The sequence below is a fragment of the Pygocentrus nattereri genome, chromosome 2 (assembly GCF_015220715.1).
Source record: "Pygocentrus nattereri isolate fPygNat1 chromosome 2, fPygNat1.pri, whole genome shotgun sequence".
Classification (NCBI taxonomy): Eukaryota; Metazoa; Chordata; class Actinopteri; order Characiformes; family Serrasalmidae; genus Pygocentrus; species Pygocentrus nattereri.
In genome coordinates, this window is record NC_051212.1 from 4319966 (window position 1) to 4339965 (window position 20000).

The 20000-nt window shown below is 42.5% G+C and overlaps 1 protein-coding gene across 2 annotated transcripts in view; it reads left to right on the forward strand.

The window, feature by feature from the left end:
* The window catches only part of esyt2b (extended synaptotagmin-like protein 2b), a 101268-nt gene that overhangs the window by 24397 nt on the left and 56871 nt on the right, over positions 1-20000 (forward strand). For both annotated transcript variants that reach the window (XM_037531260.1, XM_037531257.1), the window contains exons 3-6: positions 1698-1832; positions 8714-8790; positions 8895-8967; positions 14482-14571. In XM_037531260.1, coding sequence (XP_037387157.1) covers positions 1698-1832; positions 8714-8790; positions 8895-8967; positions 14482-14571 — 375 coding nt within the window. The remainder of the gene's footprint in view (positions 1-1697; positions 1833-8713; positions 8791-8894; positions 8968-14481; positions 14572-20000) is intronic.

Here is a 20000-nt window from a genome sequence, read left to right on the forward strand (position 1 = left end):
AGAGAGAGACAGCAAGAGAGAGAGAGAGAGAGCGTGAGAGAGAGAGAGTGCGAAAGAGAGAGAGAGAGCAAGAGAGAGCGCGAGAGTGAGAGAGAGAGAGCGAAAGAGAGAGAGAGAGAGAGAGTGCGAGAGCGAGAGAGAGTGAGAGAGAGAGAGACAGAGAGAGAGAGAGACAGAGAGAGAGAGAGAGCGAAAGAAAGAGAGAGAGAGCGAGAGAGAGAGAGAGAGAGAGCGCGAGAGTGAGAGAGAGAGAGAGTGCGAGAGTGAGAGAGAGAGAGCGAGAGAGCGAGAGAGAGAGACAGAGAGAGAGAGAGAGAGAGAGCGAAAGAGAGAGAGAGAGAGCGAAAGAGAGAGAGAGAGAGAGAGAGAGAGAGAGAGAGGGAGAGAGAGAGAGAGAGAGAGAGAGAGAGAGAGAGAGAGAGAGAGAGAGAATGAGAGAGACAGAGAGAGAGAGCGAGAGAGAGAGAGAGAGAGAGCGAGAGAGAGAGAGAGAGAGAGACAGAGAGAGAGAGAGAGAGAGAGAGAATGAGAGAGACAGAGAGAGAGAGCAAGAGAGAGAGAGAGAGAGAGAGAGAGAGCGCGCGAGAGAGAGAGAGAGAACGAGAGAGAGAGAGAGAGAGAGAGAATGAGAGAGACAGAGAGAGAGAGAAAGAGAGAGAGAGCGCGAGAGAGAGAGAGAGAGAGAGAGAGAGAGAGAGAGCGAGAGAGAGAGTGATGAACAGGACAGGTCCGTTTATGGAGCTATATTAGTGATCTAGCAACTGATTTCAGCAAAATGCTGAAAGTTTTGAGTCTCGTCTTAAATGTAGAGACTGTGTCTGAGTCCTGATCAGAGGTCGGGAGATGATTCCACAATTTTGGGGCTATGTAATATTTCTAGGAAGCGTCAGCAGGCCGTTGTGTGGATTTGTGTGACTGAATGAATTCACTGAGACACTGAGGGGCCGTTTAACGATCTATACGTTAAGAGAAGGATCTTACACTCTACGCCAAATTTAACAGGCAGCCAGTGTAATGACCACAGGATTGGGGATATAGGGTCAAACGTTTAGGTCCTTGTAAGAACTCTAGCAGCTGCGTTCTAGACCAGTTGGGGCTTTTTTATTAAAGCATGGAGCGTCCAGCTATAATGGTGTTACAGCAGGAGGTCATAAAGGCTCCAGCTCTGAATGAGCGTGCGGCCTCTAAATTTCGTTCGTATTTGGAGAGTTGAGATCTCTGCTTTGGGTCCAAACGGTAGGATTTCAGTGTTTTTTGGATTAAGAAGAAGGAATTTGTTGGTCACCCAGCTTTTGATATTTTTAACACACTCTCAGAAAAAAAGGCACGGCACTGTCACTGGGGCAGTACCCCTCTGGTCACTGTGGTGGTACCCTCAGGGTTCCCAGTACCTCTAGTCAGGGAACATAACTGAACCATAACTGTCCTGTACTGACTCCACACACCCCGCCTCGCCGCCAGGCTTTTATTCTACTGTTCTCTTTTTAAACATTGGTTTATAAAAAGATTCCGATATCTACTTTTCCACTAAGATAAACTTATTTAAGGTACACACTGCTGTCGCGCCTCTGAGGGTGCCCTGACATTGTTTGAACAATGATAGCAGGATGATATCAGATAATTATGAAAAAGTCTTTTTCTGCCAGTCAAGGATGAAGCTGAAGCCAACTGGGTTTCGTGTGTTTTTGCGTGTGCAGACGGTGAAGCAGATGTGGCCGTATGTGTGCCAGTTTGTGGAGAAACTCTTTAGGGAGACCATCGAGCCGGCGGTGAAAGGAGCCAACTCCCACCTCAGCACCTTCACCTTCACCAAGATAGATCTGGGGGATAAGGTACAGTCACATACACACTAACCCGGAAATTTACCACTAACCAGCACAGTGGCTTATCATTTTGGAGACACCACAAAACCTTCTATATGCATGTTTGACAAAAGGCTGTGGTGATCCAAAAATTGTCCAGAATTTCTTTAGAATCAAATCTCATTAAAATAACAAACACTGTTTTTTTCTCCTTCTGAAAAGAAATATTAAATGGTATGTAAAATCAAATAGACCACCTCCTGTCCACTTTATCAGCTCCACTCTGTAGTTCTACAGTTACAGACTGTAGTCCATCTGTTTCGCTGATACTCTGTTACCCTGTTCTGCTGTGTCTGATCCACTCGTACCAGCACAACATACACTAACACACCGCCACCACGTCAGTGTTACTGCAGTGCTGAGAATGATCCACCACCCAAACAGCACCTGCTCTGTGAGGGTCCATGGGGGTCCTGACCACTGAAGCAGATGGACTACAGTCTGTAACTGTAGAACTACAGAGTGCAGCTATACGGTCAGTGGAGCTGATAAAGTGGACAGAGACTTGATGAAGTGGCTAGTTGATGTAGATATTCCCAGATATTTGTAGATATTTGTACAATGTCACAAACAAACACAATCATTCTCTGACACATGAAGAGTGAGGTCATCTGCTGAGTGCCTCTTTAAAGACGCTGGTCAGTGTGAGCTGTTGGCTACTGCTGGATGAAAAGGTGATCAGTGAAACTGAGCCTTTCCTCAGCTGTGTCACTGCGTGCTAAACTGAGAGGAGGAAGAGGAGATTCCCATCAGCTGCCGATTCCACAGAAATGCTTGGTCCCCTGTATTATCTTTCATCACTGCTCTGCTGTAACACACACACACACACACACACACACACACACACACACACACACACACACAGCGGTTAGATCTGAAACTTGTCTAGCAAGTAAGTGATATGATCTGAGACTGTGCACACCACCAGACTCCCCCACTGCATTTCTCACTGATCTCACACTTTAAAACGCCTCTGTATTCAGTGTGTGTGATGTGGTAGGTCTTGTAGGAGTGAATGTAGGTCATCGCTCCAGTTGCAGAGCTCAGAATATCACACACTGACTCCAGGTCAGTTTATCCCTCCAGAAGGATTGTTCTGGGAATTATTTTGGGCTACAATCAAGTTCATAATTTTGTTAGCTGCAGTCAGTTCAGACAGAATTTTGTGGGCTACAGTCAGTTCAGACAGAATTTTGTGGGCTACAGTCGAGTTCAGACAGAATTTTGTGGGCTACAGTCGGTTCAGACAAAATTTTGTGGGCTACAGTCGAGTTCAGACAGAATTTTGTGGGCTACAGTCGAGTTCAGACAGAATTTTGTGGGCTACAGTCAGTTCAGACAGAATTTTGTGGGCTACAGTCAGTTCAGACAGAATTTTGTGGGCTACAGTCAGTTCAGACAGAATTTTGTGGGCTACAGTCGAGTTCAGACAGAATTTTGTGGGCTACAGTCGAGTTCAGACAGAATTTTTTTTGGGCTACAGTCGAGTTCAGACAGAATTTTGTGGGCTACAGTCGAGTTCAGACAGAATTTTGTGGGCTACAGTCGAGTTCAGTCAGAATTTTTTTTGGGCTACAGTCGAGTTCAGACAGAATTTTGTGGGCTACAGTCGAGTTCAGACAGAATTTTGTGGGCTACAGTCGAGTTCAGTCAGAATTTTTTTTGGGCTACAGTCGAGTTCAGACAGAATTTTGTGGGCCACAGTCGAGTTCAGTCAGAATTTTGTGGGCTACAGTCGGTTCAGATAGAATTTTGTGGGCTACAGTCAGTTCAGACAGAATTTTGTGGGCTACAGTCGGTTCAGATAGAATTTTGTGGGCTACAGTCGAGTTCAGACAGAATTTTGTGGGCTACAGTCGGTTCAGACAGAATTTTGTGGGGCTACAGTCGGTTCAGACAGAATTTTGTGGGGCTACAGTCGAGTTCAGACAGAATTTTGTGGGCTACAGTCAGTTCAGACAGAATTTTGTGGGCTAGTCGAGTTCAGACAGAATTTTGTGGGCTAGTCGAGTTCAGACAGAATTTTGTGGGCTACAGTCGGTTCAGATAGAATTTTGTGGGCTACAGTCGAGTTCAGTCAGAATTTTGTGGGCTACAGTCGGTTCAGACAGAATTTTGTGGGCTACAGTCGAGTTCAGTCAGAATTTTTTTTGGGCTACAGTCGAGTTCAGTCAGAATTTTGTGGGCTACAGTCGAGTTCAGTCAGAATTTTTTTTGGGCTACAGTCGAGTTCAGACAGAATTTTGTTGGCTACAGTCGAGTTCAGACAGAATTTTGTGGGCTACAGTCGAGTTCAGTCAGAATTTTGTGGGCTACAGTCGAGTTCAGTCAGAATTTTTTTTTGGGCTACAGTCGAGTTCAGTCAGAATTTTGTGGGCCTATGTCGAGTTCAGACAGAATTTTGTGGGCTACAGTCGAGTTCAGACAGAATTTTGTGGGGCTACAGTCGAGTTCAGACAGAATTTTGTGGGGCTACAGTCGAGTTCAGTCAGAATTTTTTTTGGGCTACAGTCGAGTTCAGACAGAATTTTGTGGGCTACAGTCGGTTCAGACAGAATTTTGTGGGCTACAGTCGAGTTCAGTCAGAATTTTGTGGGCTACAGTCGGTTCAGACAGAATTTTGTGGGCTACAGTCGAGTTCAGTCAGAATTTTGTGGGCTACAGTCGAGTTCAGACAGAATTTTGTGGGCTACAGTCGAGTTCAGTCAGAATTTTGTGGGCTACAGTCGAGTTCAGTCAGAATTTTTTTTGGGCTACAGTCGAGTTCAGTCAGAATTTTGTGGGCCTATGTCGAGTTCAGACAGAATTTTGTGGGCTACAGTCGAGTTCAGTCAGAATTTTGTGGGCCTAAGTCGAGTTCAGTCAGAATTTTTTTTGGGCTACAGTCGAGTTCAGACAGAATTTTGTGGGCTACAGTCGAGTTCAGACAGAATTTTGTGGGCTACAGTCGAGTTCAGACTGAATTTTGTGGGCTAGTCGAGTTCAGACAGAATTTGTGGGGCTACAGTCGAGTTCAGTCAGAATTTTGTGGGCTACAGTCGAGTTCAGTCAGAATTTTTTTTGGGCTACAGTCGAGTTCAGACAGAATTTGTGGGGCTACAGTCGAGTTCAGACAGAATTTTGTGGGCTACAGTCGAGTTCAGACAGAATTTTGTGGGCTACAGTCGGTTCAGACAGAATTTTGTGAGCTACAGTCGGTTCAGACAGAATTTTGTGGGCTACAGTCAGTTCAGACAGAATTTTGTGGGCTACAGTCGAGTTCAGACAGAATTTTGTGGGCTACAGTCGAGTTCAGACAGAATTTTGTGGGGCTACAGTCGAGTTCAGACAGAATTTTGTGGGGCTACAGTCGAGTTCAGACAGAATTTTGTGGGGCTACAGTCAGTTCAGACAGAATTTTGTGGGCTAGTCGAGTTCAGACAGAATTTTGTGGGCTAGTCGAGTTCAGACAGAATTTTGTGGGCTACAGTCGGTTCAGATAGAATTTTGTGGGCTACAGTCGAGTTCAGTCAGAATTTTGTGGGCTACAGTCGGTTCAGACAGAATTTTGTGGGCTACAGTCGAGTTCAGTCAGAATTTTTTTTGGGCTACAGTCGAGTTCAGTCAGAATTTTGTGGGCTACAGTCGAGTTCAGTCAGAATTTTTTTTGGGCTACAGTCGAGTTCAGACAGAATTTTGTTGGCTACAGTCGAGTTCAGACAGAATTTTGTGGGCTACAGTCGAGTTCAGTCAGAATTTTGTGGGCTACAGTCGAGTTCAGTCAGAATTTTTTTTGGGCTACAGTCGAGTTCAGTCAGAATTTTGTGGGCCTATGTCGAGTTCAGACAGAATTTTGTGGGCTACAGTCGAGTTCAGACAGAATTTTGTGGGGCTACAGTCGAGTTCAGACAGAATTTTGTGGGGCTACAGTCGAGTTCAGTCAGAATTTTTTTTGGGCTACAGTCGAGTTCAGACAGAATTTTGTGGGCTACAGTCGGTTCAGACAGAATTTTGTGGGCTACAGTCGAGTTCAGACAGAATTTTGTGGGCTACAGTCGGTTCAGACAGAATTTTGTGGGCTACAGTCGAGTTCAGTCAGAATTTTGTGGGCTACAGTCGAGTTCAGACAGAATTTTGTGGGCTACAGTCGAGTTCAGTCAGAATTTTGTGGGCTACAGTCGAGTTCAGTCAGAATTTTTTTTGGGCTACAGTCGAGTTCAGTCAGAATTTTGTGGGCCTATGTCGAGTTCAGACAGAATTTTGTGGGCTACAGTCGAGTTCAGTCAGAATTTTGTGGGCCTATGTCGAGTTCAGTCAGAATTTTTTTTGGGCTACAGTCGAGTTCAGACAGAATTTTGTGGGCTACAGTCGAGTTCAGACAGAATTTTGTGGGCTACAGTCGAGTTCAGACTGAATTTTGTGGGCTAGTCGAGTTCAGACAGAATTTGTGGGGCTACAGTCGAGTTCAGTCAGAATTTTGTGGGCTACAGTCGAGTTCAGTCAGAATTTTTTTTGGGCTACAGTCGAGTTCAGACAGAATTTGTGGGGCTACAGTCGAGTTCAGACAGAATTTTGTTGGCTACAGTCGAGTTCAGACAGAATTTTGTGGGCTACAGTCGAGTTCAGACAGAATTTTGTGGGCTACAGTCGGTTCAGACAGAATTTTGTGAGCTACAGTCGGTTCAGACAGAATTTTGTGGGCTACAGTCAGTTCAGACAGAATTTTGTGGGCTACAGTCGAGTTCAGACAGAATTTTGTGGGCTACAGTCGAGTTCAGACAGAATTTTGTGGGGCTACAGTCGAGTTCAGACAGAATTTTGTGGGGCTACAGTCGAGTTCAGTCAGAATTTTTTTTGGGCTACAGTCGAGTTCAGACAGAATTTTGTGGGCTACAGTCGGTTCAGACAGAATTTTGTGGGCTACAGTCGAGTTCAGACAGAATTTTGTGGGCTACAGTCGGTTCAGACAGAATTTTGTGGGCTACAGTCGAGTTCAGTCAGAATTTTGTGGGCTACAGTCGAGTTCAGACAGAATTTTGTGGGCTACAGTCGAGTTCAGTCAGAATTTTGTGGGCTACAGTCGAGTTCAGTCAGAATTTTTTTTGGGCTACAGTCGAGTTCAGTCAGAATTTTGTGGGCCTATGTCGAGTTCAGACAGAATTTTGTGGGCTACAGTCGAGTTCAGTCAGAATTTTGTGGGCCTATGTCGAGTTCAGTCAGAATTTTTTTTGGGCTACAGTCGAGTTCAGACAGAATTTTGTGGGCTACAGTCGAGTTCAGACAGAATTTTGTGGGCTACAGTCGAGTTCAGACTGAATTTTGTGGGCTAGTCGAGTTCAGACAGAATTTGTGGGGCTACAGTCGAGTTCAGTCAGAATTTTGTGGGCTACAGTCGAGTTCAGTCAGAATTTTTTTTGGGCTACAGTCGAGTTCAGACAGAATTTGTGGGGCTACAGTCGAGTTCAGACAGAATTTTGTTGGCTACAGTCGAGTTCAGACAGAATTTTGTGGGCTACAGTCGAGTTCAGACAGAATTTTGTGGGCTACAGTCGGTTCAGACAGAATTTTGTGAGCTACAGTCGGTTCAGACAGAATTTTGTGGGCTACAGTCAGTTCAGACAGAATTTTGTGGGCTACAGTCGAGTTCAGACAGAATTTTGTGGGCTACAGTCGAGTTCAGACAGAATTTTGTGGGCTACAGTCGGTTCAGGCAGAATTTTGTGGGCTACAGTCGAGTTCAGACAGAATTTTGTGGGCTACAGTCGAGTTCAGTCAGAATTTTGTGGGCTACAGTCGAGTTCAGACAGAATTTTGTGGGCTACAGTCGAGTTCAGTCAGAATTTTGTGGGCTACAGTCAGTTCAGACAGAATTTTGTGGGCTACAGTCGGTTCAGGCAGAATTTTGTGGGCTACAGTCGAGTTCAGACAGAATTTTGTGGGCTACAGTCGAGTTCAGTCAGAATTTTATGGGCTACAGTCGAGTTCAGACAGAATTTTGTGGGCTACAGTCGAGTTCAGACAGAATTTTGTGGGCTACAGTCGAGTTCAGACAGAATTTTATGGGCTACAGTCGAGTTCAGACAGAATTTTGTGGGGCTACAGTCGAGTTCAGTCAGAATTTTGTGGGCTACAGTCGAGTTCAGTCAGAATTTTGTGGGCTACAGTCGAGTTCAGTCAGAATTTTATGGGCTACAGTCGAGTTCAGACAGAATTTTGTGGGCTACAGTCGAGTTCAGACAGAATTTTGTGGGGCTACAGTCGAGTTCAGTCAGAATTTTGTGGGGCTACAGTCGAGTTCAGTCAGAATTTTGTGGGCTACAGTCGAGTTCAGTCAGAATTTTATGGGCTACAGTCGAGTTCAGACAGAATTTTGTGGGCTACAGTCGAGTTCAGACAGAATTTTGTGGGCTACAGTCGGGTTGTGATTGATAATGGTTTAAGTTTAAACCAGTAATAAGGATATTCTTTCCTTCCTAAGTGGGATTTCTGAAGCTTGGAGCTGATCGGATTAAAATAAAAATAAATCAGGAAGTTCCCTTGAATTACATCAAGCAGGAACATGCAGGCTGCAGTCAATCCAATGGATGTGAAATGTGTTATGAACAGATGCAGCATATTTGATACAATAATATACATTGCCAAGTGTTTAACTGCTGGAACATCCTTATAGCTACAGCGGTCAGTACATGCAGCTGTCTGGTGGGTGGTTACTCCAAATAGACTCCACTTCCAAGACAGAATGCACACTGGGCAATAAAACGCCACAGTGTTTGGCATGCTTCCAAACACACACACACACACACACACACACACACACACACACACACACACACACACACACTAACAGTGGGACGTCTGTGTTTCTGTTTCAGCCTCTCAGGGTAAACGGGGTGAAAGTTTACACCGAGAACGTGGACAAACGGCAGATCATAATGGACCTCCAGATCAGGTGATCCCTAACTGCCGTGTTTCAGTTGGACCTTTATGATCCAGTATTTCTCCTAGTGGGCCAAAGTGCCCTGTGAATTCACCAGGTTTGTTTTTTCTCCACAGTTTCGTTGCAAACACAGAGATTGACGTGGACATTAAGAGATACTACTGCAAAGCTGGGATTAAGAGCATCCAGGTACCTCGGCACATCTTTCCCTTCTCAGTAGGCAGTTGTATGAAGTGTTTTGTTCACCCTGTGTCGTTGAGCCTGTGAGTGAAAATATGTTTTCACACAGTTTCTACAGAGAACCCACTTCTGCACATTTTAATACATCATTTCTGTTTGTTCGCTAAATTTAACATACTGGACAAAACAGAACATAAAATATGGCCTGTGCAGAAGTTATAGCTCCTTTTATTGATATATTTTCCAATGTGTTAAACTCAGGAAATAAAGAGAAATCATGCCTGGAATTTAGAAGAAAAATCCCGTATTTAGGTGTGTTTCTCATTCTCGCACAAAATCATCAGCCAGCAAGCAAACGTAGGACCTGAGGTGCCCAGCGACGTGGCCTACGCTAGAGCTTTTGCTGTGCGAGGACCCTCGATCTCAGTTTCAGTTTGCGTCACTAACAGCGTAATCACGTTTGATTTTGAGGAGCCACGCTGTGTCTTTATATTTCAATCCAAGCTCAACGTGAGTTCAACGAGCTGCTTCAGCTCTGAGCTTAAGCAAAGCACGGCTTTGTAATGCATCGTAATGCAAAACTTACTTTCGCATAGGAAATCAACACAACATGGAATTTGACCTGGGGGTGCTTAAACTTTTGCATGCCGACGTGTATCTTCCACGCTGAAGTTGCTCTCTTTGAATGAGACGCAGTCCCGACACGGTCAAGGCAGAGCTCATTTCCATGTATTAGTCTTAAACGTCCTGTTTAGTCCGCAGAAAGAAAGAGAGGCTGAAAATGGACAAAATGAATTGTGGCAGTTTTAGTACATAAAACATGCTCACCCTAAGTGGACCGTCACTAACAGGGTACAACGTTATGTGTGGTCTAGTTTCTCAGCCTGTGGGCTGCAGACCCTCAGTGGTCTGCGGGCCTGTACTCAGCGGAGAGGCAGTCGTTCGGAGTGGGCCGGTAACGACACGGCAGTGCTGCTGGAGTTTTTAAACACCTCAGTGTCGCTGCTGGACTGAGAACAGCCCACCAACCAAAAATATCCAGCCAACAGCGTCCTGTGACCACTGATGAAGGATGGAGTAGTAAGTGTCTAATAGAGTGGACAGTGAGTGTTCTCCAGCAGCACTGCTGTGTCTGATCCACTCGCACCAGCGCAACACACACCAACACACCACCACCACGTGAGTGTTACTGCAGTGCTGAGCATGGTCATGTTATGCCTCATCAGTGTAAACATTCATGGAGATGTATAAAGGAAAACACCGCGGTCAGTTTGGGATGGTACCGCTGTCTGATTACTGGCACTGATGGGTCTGATTACTCAGCTAAAATCCAGCCCCTTCATCAGAGTTCTAGACTGGATCTCTCAACATACAGAGCTTGTGTACCTGAGGGACGTGGGGGGAGTTTGTATGTTGAAGAAACAGGACTTTAACTCTGTTCTGCTGCTTGTCTTGTGTTCCCTGGAGGAGATGAGTCCGGCCTGAATGCGGCCTATTTATAAAGAACGGGTGTGGGTGTATTTATAGAGGAGCACGTAACCAAACACTGAAACATCCTTCTGCTGTAGGAGGAACCGGGCGACACGCGTGGACATGCAGCACACATAACACGCCTGTGTCCACACAGGTCTTTCTGTATTTGAGGTGAAGGTGGAACCGTGGGCTGAATGGGAAACTCCTTAGTTTTAATGACCTGCTGTAGATTTAAGGGTTGGTTCCTTTCTAAAGTGATGTAATCGAGTATTAACACTCATTAGAGACGTCCTGCAGCGGTCAGTTATCTCTACACACTTAAAATGAATGGTTCTTCAAGGGTTCTTTGGTGAAGAACCATGAACCATGAACAGTTCCACAGCCCTCTTCTTAATTAAAGGGTTCCTTGGTTCTTTAGACTGATGGAAAATGTTCTAGGCAGCTCTGTATGGAACCTTTTCTAAAAAGAGTTCTATAAAGCACTAAAAATGGTTCTTCTGATCTTACAGCCTCAACATTGTAGTGATAGAAGAACCCTTTTTTATATAGAACCACCTACAACATCTCCATCCATCTGAAGAACCCTTTAACAATGCAAAGAAAAACTTTTTTATCATGCAAAGGGTTCTTTAAATGGTCCTGGTGCTATATGGAACCATTTTCTTTACCAAAGAACCCTTGAAGAGCCATCATTTCTAAGTATGTGCTGGGTTTGATAGTGAATGACAATGGTTCTTTATAGAGCCATGAACACTCAAAGAACCCTTTGCGTGAATAAGCGGTTTTACAGATTGATGGAGAATGTGCTGTAGATGGTTCTATATAGAACCTTTTCTAAAAAAAAACTGTATAGAACCAAAATGGGTTCTTCTATCATTACAGGCTTGACATCATAGTAATAGAAGAACCCTTTTTTGGTGGTATATAGAACCCTTTTCAGAAAAGGTTCTGTACAGAACCATGCATAGCACATTCTCCATCAATCTGTTTATGGTGCTGTATAGAAGTATTTTCTTTACCAAAGAAGCTTTGAAAAACCATCATTTCTAAGGGTGTGCTGGGTTTGGTGGTGGATGAAACAATCCAGATGTTTTGTTTTCTATAAGTCAGAACTGCAGATCTGCACAGTCAGTGGTTTTCAGAAGTGTTTCTGAGCCCATGCAGTGATTTCACTACAGAATCATGTCTGTTTTTAATGCAGCGCTGCCTGAGGGCCCAAAGATCACGGCCAGCAGATACTGGTGTTCAGCCTCGTCCCTCACAGACAGAGATTCTCCAGATTCTCTGAGTCTTTAATGATATTCTGCACCGTAGACGATGGAAAGCAGAAGCTCTTTGATGTTTTATGTTGAGAAACGTTCTTCTTGAACTGTTGCTCTATTTCATCGTGCAGCCTTTCACAGTGTGGTGACCCCTCCTCCTCTTCACTTCTGAAACACTCCGCCTCTCTGAGATGCTCTTTATACCCAGTCATGGTACTGACCTGTTGCCAATCAACCACCAGGTGTTTTTTTTTAGCATTACACAACTTTACCAGCCTTTTGTTCCCCCATCCCAACTTTTTTGGAACATGCTGTTGGCATCAAATTCAAAATGGGCAAACATCTTTCTAAAAGCGATGAAATTTCTCCAACTTCAACTTTTGCTTCGTTGTCTTTGTGTTATTTCCAGTGATACGTGGGGTTTAAATAGTTTGCACATCATTGTGTTTTGTTTGTGTTTACATTTTGCACAGCATCCCAACTTTTTTGGAAAAGAGGTTGTAAAAATAAATGTGGTGTCACCCTGAGACTCAACACTTCCAGAGGACAGGAGACGAGTAGAGTAAAGGGCAGAAATAGCCGCTGATGTGGGCTGGCCTGGAAGTGTCATTAAGGGTTAAAGGTCTTTCGGAGGGCGCAGGCTGTGTGACTGTAACACACAGAAGGAGCTCAGTAGAGCCAACGTTTATTCAACCCGGACAGAAGTGGGCGGAAGGATGGTCAGCCGCAGCTTTCTGTCTGTAAACATCACGCGTCGTGTCGTCAGAGTGTGTGGACGTGTTCAGCTGTCAGAGTAGATCAGCATCTGAGCCTCAGGGAGGAAGATCTCCTCTCTGAGCAGATCCCAGTGTTAGACTGGAGAAGACCAGCTGTGGAATTCCTCAAAGCAGGAAGTCTGAGGAATAAAGCAGTGTGAAAATTATCCGCCGAGTCTGGAGAGGGTGAAGACTCGGCTTTGTTCTGCTCTAAAAAAAACAAAAAAAACTTTGTTCTAAACTTTTTTCTTCTCCATTACAAAAAAGTTTTTTTTACATTTACATTTTACAGCATTTAGCAGACGCTCTTATCCAGAGTGACGGTCCTGAGCTCAGATACTGACAGAAACACAGTCACTGTAGATACAGAGAAAACGAGCAGAGCTGAACACGGATCAGAGCAATGCAATACAATAAACTACAATATATAAGTGCATCTTATAATTCAGTTTTCCCTCTGGAACTTTTTTTCAGTGCTTTAAAGTAGAGAAACAACAAAATAAACCACACACACACACACACACACATATATATATATATATATATATATATATATATACTACATTTCCACCCATCCAAATCATTGAGTTCAGGTGTTCTAATCACTTCCATGGCCACAGGTGTATAAAGCCGAGCACCTAGGCCTGCAGACTGCTTCTACAGACATTAGTGAAAGAATGGGTCGCTCTCAGGAGCTCAGTGAGTTCCAGCGTGGTGCCGTGATCGGACGCCACCTGTGCAGCAAGTCCAGTCGTGAAATTTCCTCACTACTAAATATTCCACAGTCCACTGTCAGTGGGATTATAACAAAGTGGAAGCGATTGGGAATGACAGCAACTCAGCCACGAAGTGGTCGGCCACGTAAAATGACAGAGCGGTCAGCGGATGCTGAGGGGCATAGTGCGCAGAGGTGACCGACTTTCTGCAGAGTCCATCACTACAGACCTCCAAACTTCATGTGGCCTTCAGATCAGCTCAAGAACAGCGTAGAGAGCTTCATGGAATGGGTTTCCATGGCCGAGCAGCTGCATCCAAGCCTTACATCACCAAGCGCAATGCAAAGCGTGGAATGCAGTGGTGTAAAGCGCCGCCACTGGACTCTAGAGCAGTGGAGACGTGTTCTCTGGAGTGACCAATCACGCTTCTCCGTCTGGGAGTCTGATGGACGAGTCTGGGTTTGACGGTACTTGTCCGATTACATTATACCAAGTGTAAAGTTTGGTGGAGGGGGGATCATGGTGTGGGGCTGTTTTTCAGGAGTTGGGCTCGGCCCCTTAGTTCCAGTGAAAGGAACTCTTAAAGCTTCAGCACCAAGAGATTTTGGACAATTTCATGCTCCCAAATTTGCCCATCAGTGTCTGACCTCACAAATGTGCTTCTGGAAGAACGGTCAGAAATTCCCATAAACACACTCCTAACCCTTGTGGAAAGCCTTCCCAGAAGAGCTGAAGCTGTTATAGCTGCAAAGGGTGGGCCGACATCATATTAAACCCTATGGATTAAGAATGGGACGTCACTCGAGTTCATATGTGTGTGAAGCCAGATGACCGAATACTTTTGGAAATATAGTGTGTGTGTGTGTGTGTATATAATGTATATGTATGTACTTATATATATTTAAAATTAAATAAATAAAACGAGCAACAATAATAAATAGTAATAAATTATTTTTATTATTATTATATTATATTATATTATTATTATTATAAAACAGTAATAATAAAACACATATAACTATTTATTATAAAAATATAACTATTTTAATGTGTTAATGTTTTTATTGTCAGTTTAAGATGCATGAAAGGCTATATCAGTATTATTATTATTATTATTATTATTATTATATTCTCTTTTACATTTTTTACAGGAAAGAACATCTTTTTATATTAAAACTATAAGTTTTCATGTGTATAAAAAATAAAATGTAGTAATAAAGATGACTTTATTACTGGTCTGCTGGTTTCTCACTCGGAGAGATAGAGGAGCTCTTCATGGTCTTTGTTTGTGATTATTGATTTTTTGTGTTGCTTCAGCTCCACGGGGTCTTGCGGGTGGTCCTGGAGCCGCTGCTGGCTGAGATGCCGCTGGTTGGTGCTTTCTCCCTCTTCTTCCTCAAGAAGCCGGTGAGTGTTTGACCTTTTGCTCATCCTTTTAGTGCTGTCTATCCACACTCTTCCTCATCCACACTCTTCCTCATCTAAACTATTCCTCATCCACACTGTTCCTCATCTAAACTATTCCTCATCCACACTCTTCCTCATCTAAACTATTCCTCATCCACACTCTTCCTCATCTAAACTATTCCTCATCCACACTGTTCCTCATCTAAACTATTCCTCATCCACACTCTTCCTCATCTAAACTATTCCTCATCCACACTGTTCCTCATCTAAACTATTCCTCATCCACACTGTTCCTCATCGACACTATTCCTCATCCACACTCTTCCTCATCTAAACTATTCCTCATCCACACTGTTCCTCATCTAAACTATTCCTCATCCACACTGTTCCTCATCGACACTATTCCTCATCTAAACTATTCCTCATCCACACTGTTCCTCATCGACACTATTCCTCATCCACACTCTTCCTCATCTAAACTATTCCTCATCCACACTGTTCCTCATCTAAACTATTCCTCATCCACACTGTTCCTCATCGACACTATTCCTCATCCACACTCTTCCTCATCTAAACTATTCCTCATCCACACTGTTCCTCATCTAAACTATTCCTCATCCACACTGTTCCTCATCGACACTATTCCTCATCTAAACTATTCCTCATCCACACTATTGCTCATCCACACTGTTCCTCATCTAAACTATTCCTCATCCACACTGTTCCTCATCCACACTGTTCCTCATCTAAACTATTCCTCATCCACGCTGTTCCTCATCTAAACTATTCCTCATCCACACTGTTCCTCATCCACACTATTCCTCATCTAAACTATTCCTCATCCACACTATTGCTCATCCACACTGTTCCTCATCTAAACAATTCCTCATCCACACTGTTCCTCATCCACACTGTTCCTCATCTAAACTATTCCTCATCCACACTGTTCCTCATCCACACTATTCCTCATCCACACTGTTCCTCATCCACACTATTCCTCATCCACACTGTTCCTCATCTAAACTATTCCTTATCCACAGTATTCCTCATCCAAACCTTTTTTTATCTACACTATTCCTTATCTGTGCTATTCCTTATGCACACTGTTCCTTATCTAAACTATTCCTTATCCACCCTGTTCCTCATCTAAACTATTCCTTATCCACCCTGTTCCTCATCTAAACTATTCCTTATCCACACTATTCCTCATCCAACTATTCTTTGTCCATGCTATTCCTCATTTGCCCCACAATGCTTTCAGTGACTTATTGACAGAACAGATAACACACTGAACACCAATAACATCCTAATGTCGTGCCTCAGGCAAATCCTATCACTTCAAACACTTCATTAATTTAATCTCACACTGTTACAGTTACCTGCGCCTAATAATTATTCCATTTTGGATCTACGGAAAAGACGTCAGACACTGGGTTTATTTGTAAAGGGGAAAAAAGGCCTCAGTCTTTTTTCCAGCTCAGCACAAGGCATTGCTTGGGTATAAGGTTCCCGGAAACCAAATGTACATACCGTAATAAAGTGATAAGGTACAAATTTCCATTTTTATAGACGAGGTATCCGCCTCTCTCTCTTTTGATGTGTCATAACCTGTTTTGCCCATCATTAAATTCACTTTTTGGACCCAATTAAATTCAAAGCATTAAAAAGGTCAAGTTGGCTCTTTCATATCTAAACCTTCAACAGAGGGCAAGCTGCATCTGCATGGTACCCAGAGCCTCCCTTGGTGCTTATCAGACACGTACACCACTGTTTAGACACTTGAAGGCCTCTACTTAGAGTTTTCTAGAAGTTTCTGTGCAGACCTGGTGTTATGCAAAGGTACTTATCTGAATATATGGCACAAAATTATGGGTTCTTTCAACACAGGGCATTTAATCCTGTATGAAGTCTTAAATGGATAAGAGAATGTCCTCTTTCAAATTCCACCACTAACATGAAGTGAGAATAAATTAAAAAAGTAAATCATTATTGTTGGGATGTTTTAAATGTGCTTTTTTTCATTAAAAGCTACTGCTGTCTGTAAATCTTACCTTTAGATGGAACAAAAATATGGATAATTGAGAGTGAAGTCTTTAGTGATGTCACATTAATCCAAAGCAGACAAAAAGTAGGATCCCCTTCAAATCAAGCCCTGATCCCCTTAAACAGCCTGTAGCAGTTTAGCCCCACCCGTTCATGCTGAAGTTACAAGTGTTTTATCCTGGACTGCTGCTTGAACGGAGTACAGTGCATAGCAGCAAATCAGAACAGAGCTCATTTACATATATCAGACGCAGTAACAGAATCAGCCTGTTGAGTCCTAAGGGATGAAGAGAGGTTGGGAAAAGATTGTGTAAAATTATATAAAACCACACAGTCATAATAAGTGGTCCTTCTCTGTTCTACAGATATGTAAAAATCAAACTCACCAATCAGAGATCTGCTGATTAAAGTCCAGGAAAATCTGTACTTGCATTTAGAAGAATCATAGGTTTGATATCACTGTTCAAATGTCTGGCATCAGTCAAAATTCAAAAGTGGAAAAATAGTTAAAAAGTGTGGAATCACAGTTTAAAAGTGGAGAGTCACAGTTTTCAGTGTAGAATCACAGTTCAAAAGTGAAGAATCACAGTTCAAAAGTGTGGAATCACAGTTCAAAAGTGAAGAATCATAGTTCAAAAGTGTGGAATGACAGTTCAAAAGTGTGGAATGACAGTTCAGTAGTGTGGAATCACAGTTCAATGGTGTGGAATCACAGTTCAAAAGTGTGGAATCACAGTTCAAAAGTGGAGAATCACAGTTCAAAACATGGAGAATCACAGTTTAATGTGGAGAAACAAGTTTAAAAGTGGAGAATCACAGTTCAAAATGTGGAATCACAGTTCAAAAGTGGAGAATCACAGTTTATTGTGGAGAATCACAGTTCAAAAGCTGGAATCACAGTTCAAAAGTTGAGAATCACAGTTCAAAAGTGGAGAATCACAGTTCAAAACGTGGAGAATCACAGTTTAATGTGGAGAAACAAGTTTAAAAGTGGAGAATCACAGTTCAAAACGTGGAATCACAGTTCAAAAGTGGAGAATCACAGTTTAAAGTGGAGAATCACAGTTTAAAGGGGAGAATCACAGTTTAAAGTGGAGAATCACAGTTTAAAGGGGAGAATCACAGTTTAAAGGGGAGAATCACAGTTCAAAGTGGAGAATCACAGTTCAAAAGTGGAGAATCACAGTTTAATGTGGAGAATCACAGTTTAAAGGGGAGAATCACAGTTTAAAGGGGAGAATCACAGTTCAAAGTGGAGAATCACAGTTCAAAAGTGGAGAATCACAGTTTAATGTGGAGAATCACAGTTTAAAGTGGAGAATCACAGTTTAAAGAGGAGAATCACAGTTTAAAGGGAGAATCACAATTTAAAGTGTTGAATCACAGTTTAAAGGGGAGAATCACAGTTTAAAGTGGAGAATCACAGTTTAAAGAGGAGAATCACAGTTTAATGTGGAGAATCACAGTTTAAAGTGGAGAATCACAGTTCAAACGCATGCAATCACAGTTCAAAAGTGGAGAATCACAGTTTAAAGGGGAGAATCACAGTTCAAAAGTGGAGAATCACAGTTTAAAGAGGAGAATCACAGTTTAAAGGGAGAATCACAATTTAAAGTGTTGAATCACAGTTTAAAGGGGAGAATCACAGTTTAAAGGGGAGAATCACAGTTCAAAAGTGGAGAATCACAGTTTAAAGTATTGAATCACAGTTTAATGTGGAGAATCACAGTTCAAAGTGAAGGACCACAGTTCAAAAGTGGAGAATCACAGTTTAATGTGGAGAATCACATTTCTAAAGTTCAAAAGGTGTGGAATCAGTTCAAAAGTGTGGAATCACAGTTCAAAAGTGAAGAATCATAGTTCAAAAGTGTGGAATCACAGTTCAAAAGTGTGGAATCACAGTTCAAAAGTGTGGAATGACAGTTCAAAAGTGTGGAATCACAGTTTATTGTGGAGAATCACAGTTCAAAAGTGGATCATCACAGTTCAAAAGCTGGAATCACAGTTCAAAAGTTGAGAATCACAGTTCAAAAGTGGAGAATCACAGTTCAAAACGTGGAGAATCACAGTTTAATGTGGAGAAACAAGTTTAAAAGTGGAGAATCACAGTTCAAAACGTGGAATCACAGTTCAAAAGTGGAGAATCACAGTTTAAAGTGGAGAATCACAGTTTAAAGGGGAGAATCACAGTTTAAAGTGGAGAATCACAGTTTAAAGGGGAGAATCACAGTTTAAAGGGGAGAATCACAGTTCAAAGTGGAGAATCACAGTTCAAAAGTGGAGAATCACAGTTTAATGTGGAGAATCACAGTTTAAAGGGGAGAATCACAGTTTAAAGTAGAGAATTACAGTTTAAAGAGGAGAATCACAGTTCAAAGGGGAGAATCACAGTTTAAAGGGGAGAATCACAGTTTAAAGTGGAGAATCACAGTTTAAAGAGGAGAATCACAGTTTAAAGGGGAGAATCAAAGTTTAAAGTGTTGAATCACAGTTTAAAGGGGAGAATCACAGTTTAAAGGGGAGAATCACAGTTTAAAGAGGAGAATCACAGTTTAAAGGGAGAATCACAATTTAAAGTGTTGAATCACAGTTTAAAGGGGAGAATCACAGTTTAAAGTGGAGAATCACAGTTTAAAGAGGAGAATCACAGTTTAAAGGGGAGAATCACAGTTCAAACGTGGAGAATCACAGTTTAAAGAGGAGAATCACAGTTCAAAGGGGAGAATCACAGTTTAAAGTGTTGAATCACAGTTTAAAGGGGAGAATCACAGTTTAAAGTGGAGAATCACAGTTTAAAGTGTTGAATCACAGTTTAAAGTGTTGAATCACAGTTTAAAGAGGAGAATCACAGTTTAAAGGGGAGAATCACAGTTTAAAGTGTTGAATCACAGTTTAAAGGGGAGAATCACAGTTCAAAGGGGAGAATCACAGTTTAAAGGGGAGAATCACAGTTTAAAGTGTTGAATCACAGTTTAAAGGGGAGAATCACAGTTTAAAGGGGAGAATCACAGTTTAAAGTGAGAATCACAGTTTAAAGAGGAGAATCACAGTTTAAAGGGGAGAATCACAGTTTAAAATGTTGAATCACAGTTTAATGTGGAGAATCACAGTTTAAAGGGGAGAATCACAGTTTAAAGTGAGAATCACAGTTTAAAGGGGAGAATCACAGTTTAAAGTGGAGAATCACAGTTTAAAATGTTGAATCACAGTTTAAAGGGGAGAATCACAGTTTAAAGTGAGAATCACAGTTTAAAGGGGAGAATCACAGTTTAAAGGGGAGAATCACAGTTTAAAGTGGAGAATCACAGTTTAAAGGGGAGAATCACAGTTTAAAGTGGAGAATCACAGTTTAAAGGGGAGAATCACAGTTTAAAGGGGAGAATCAC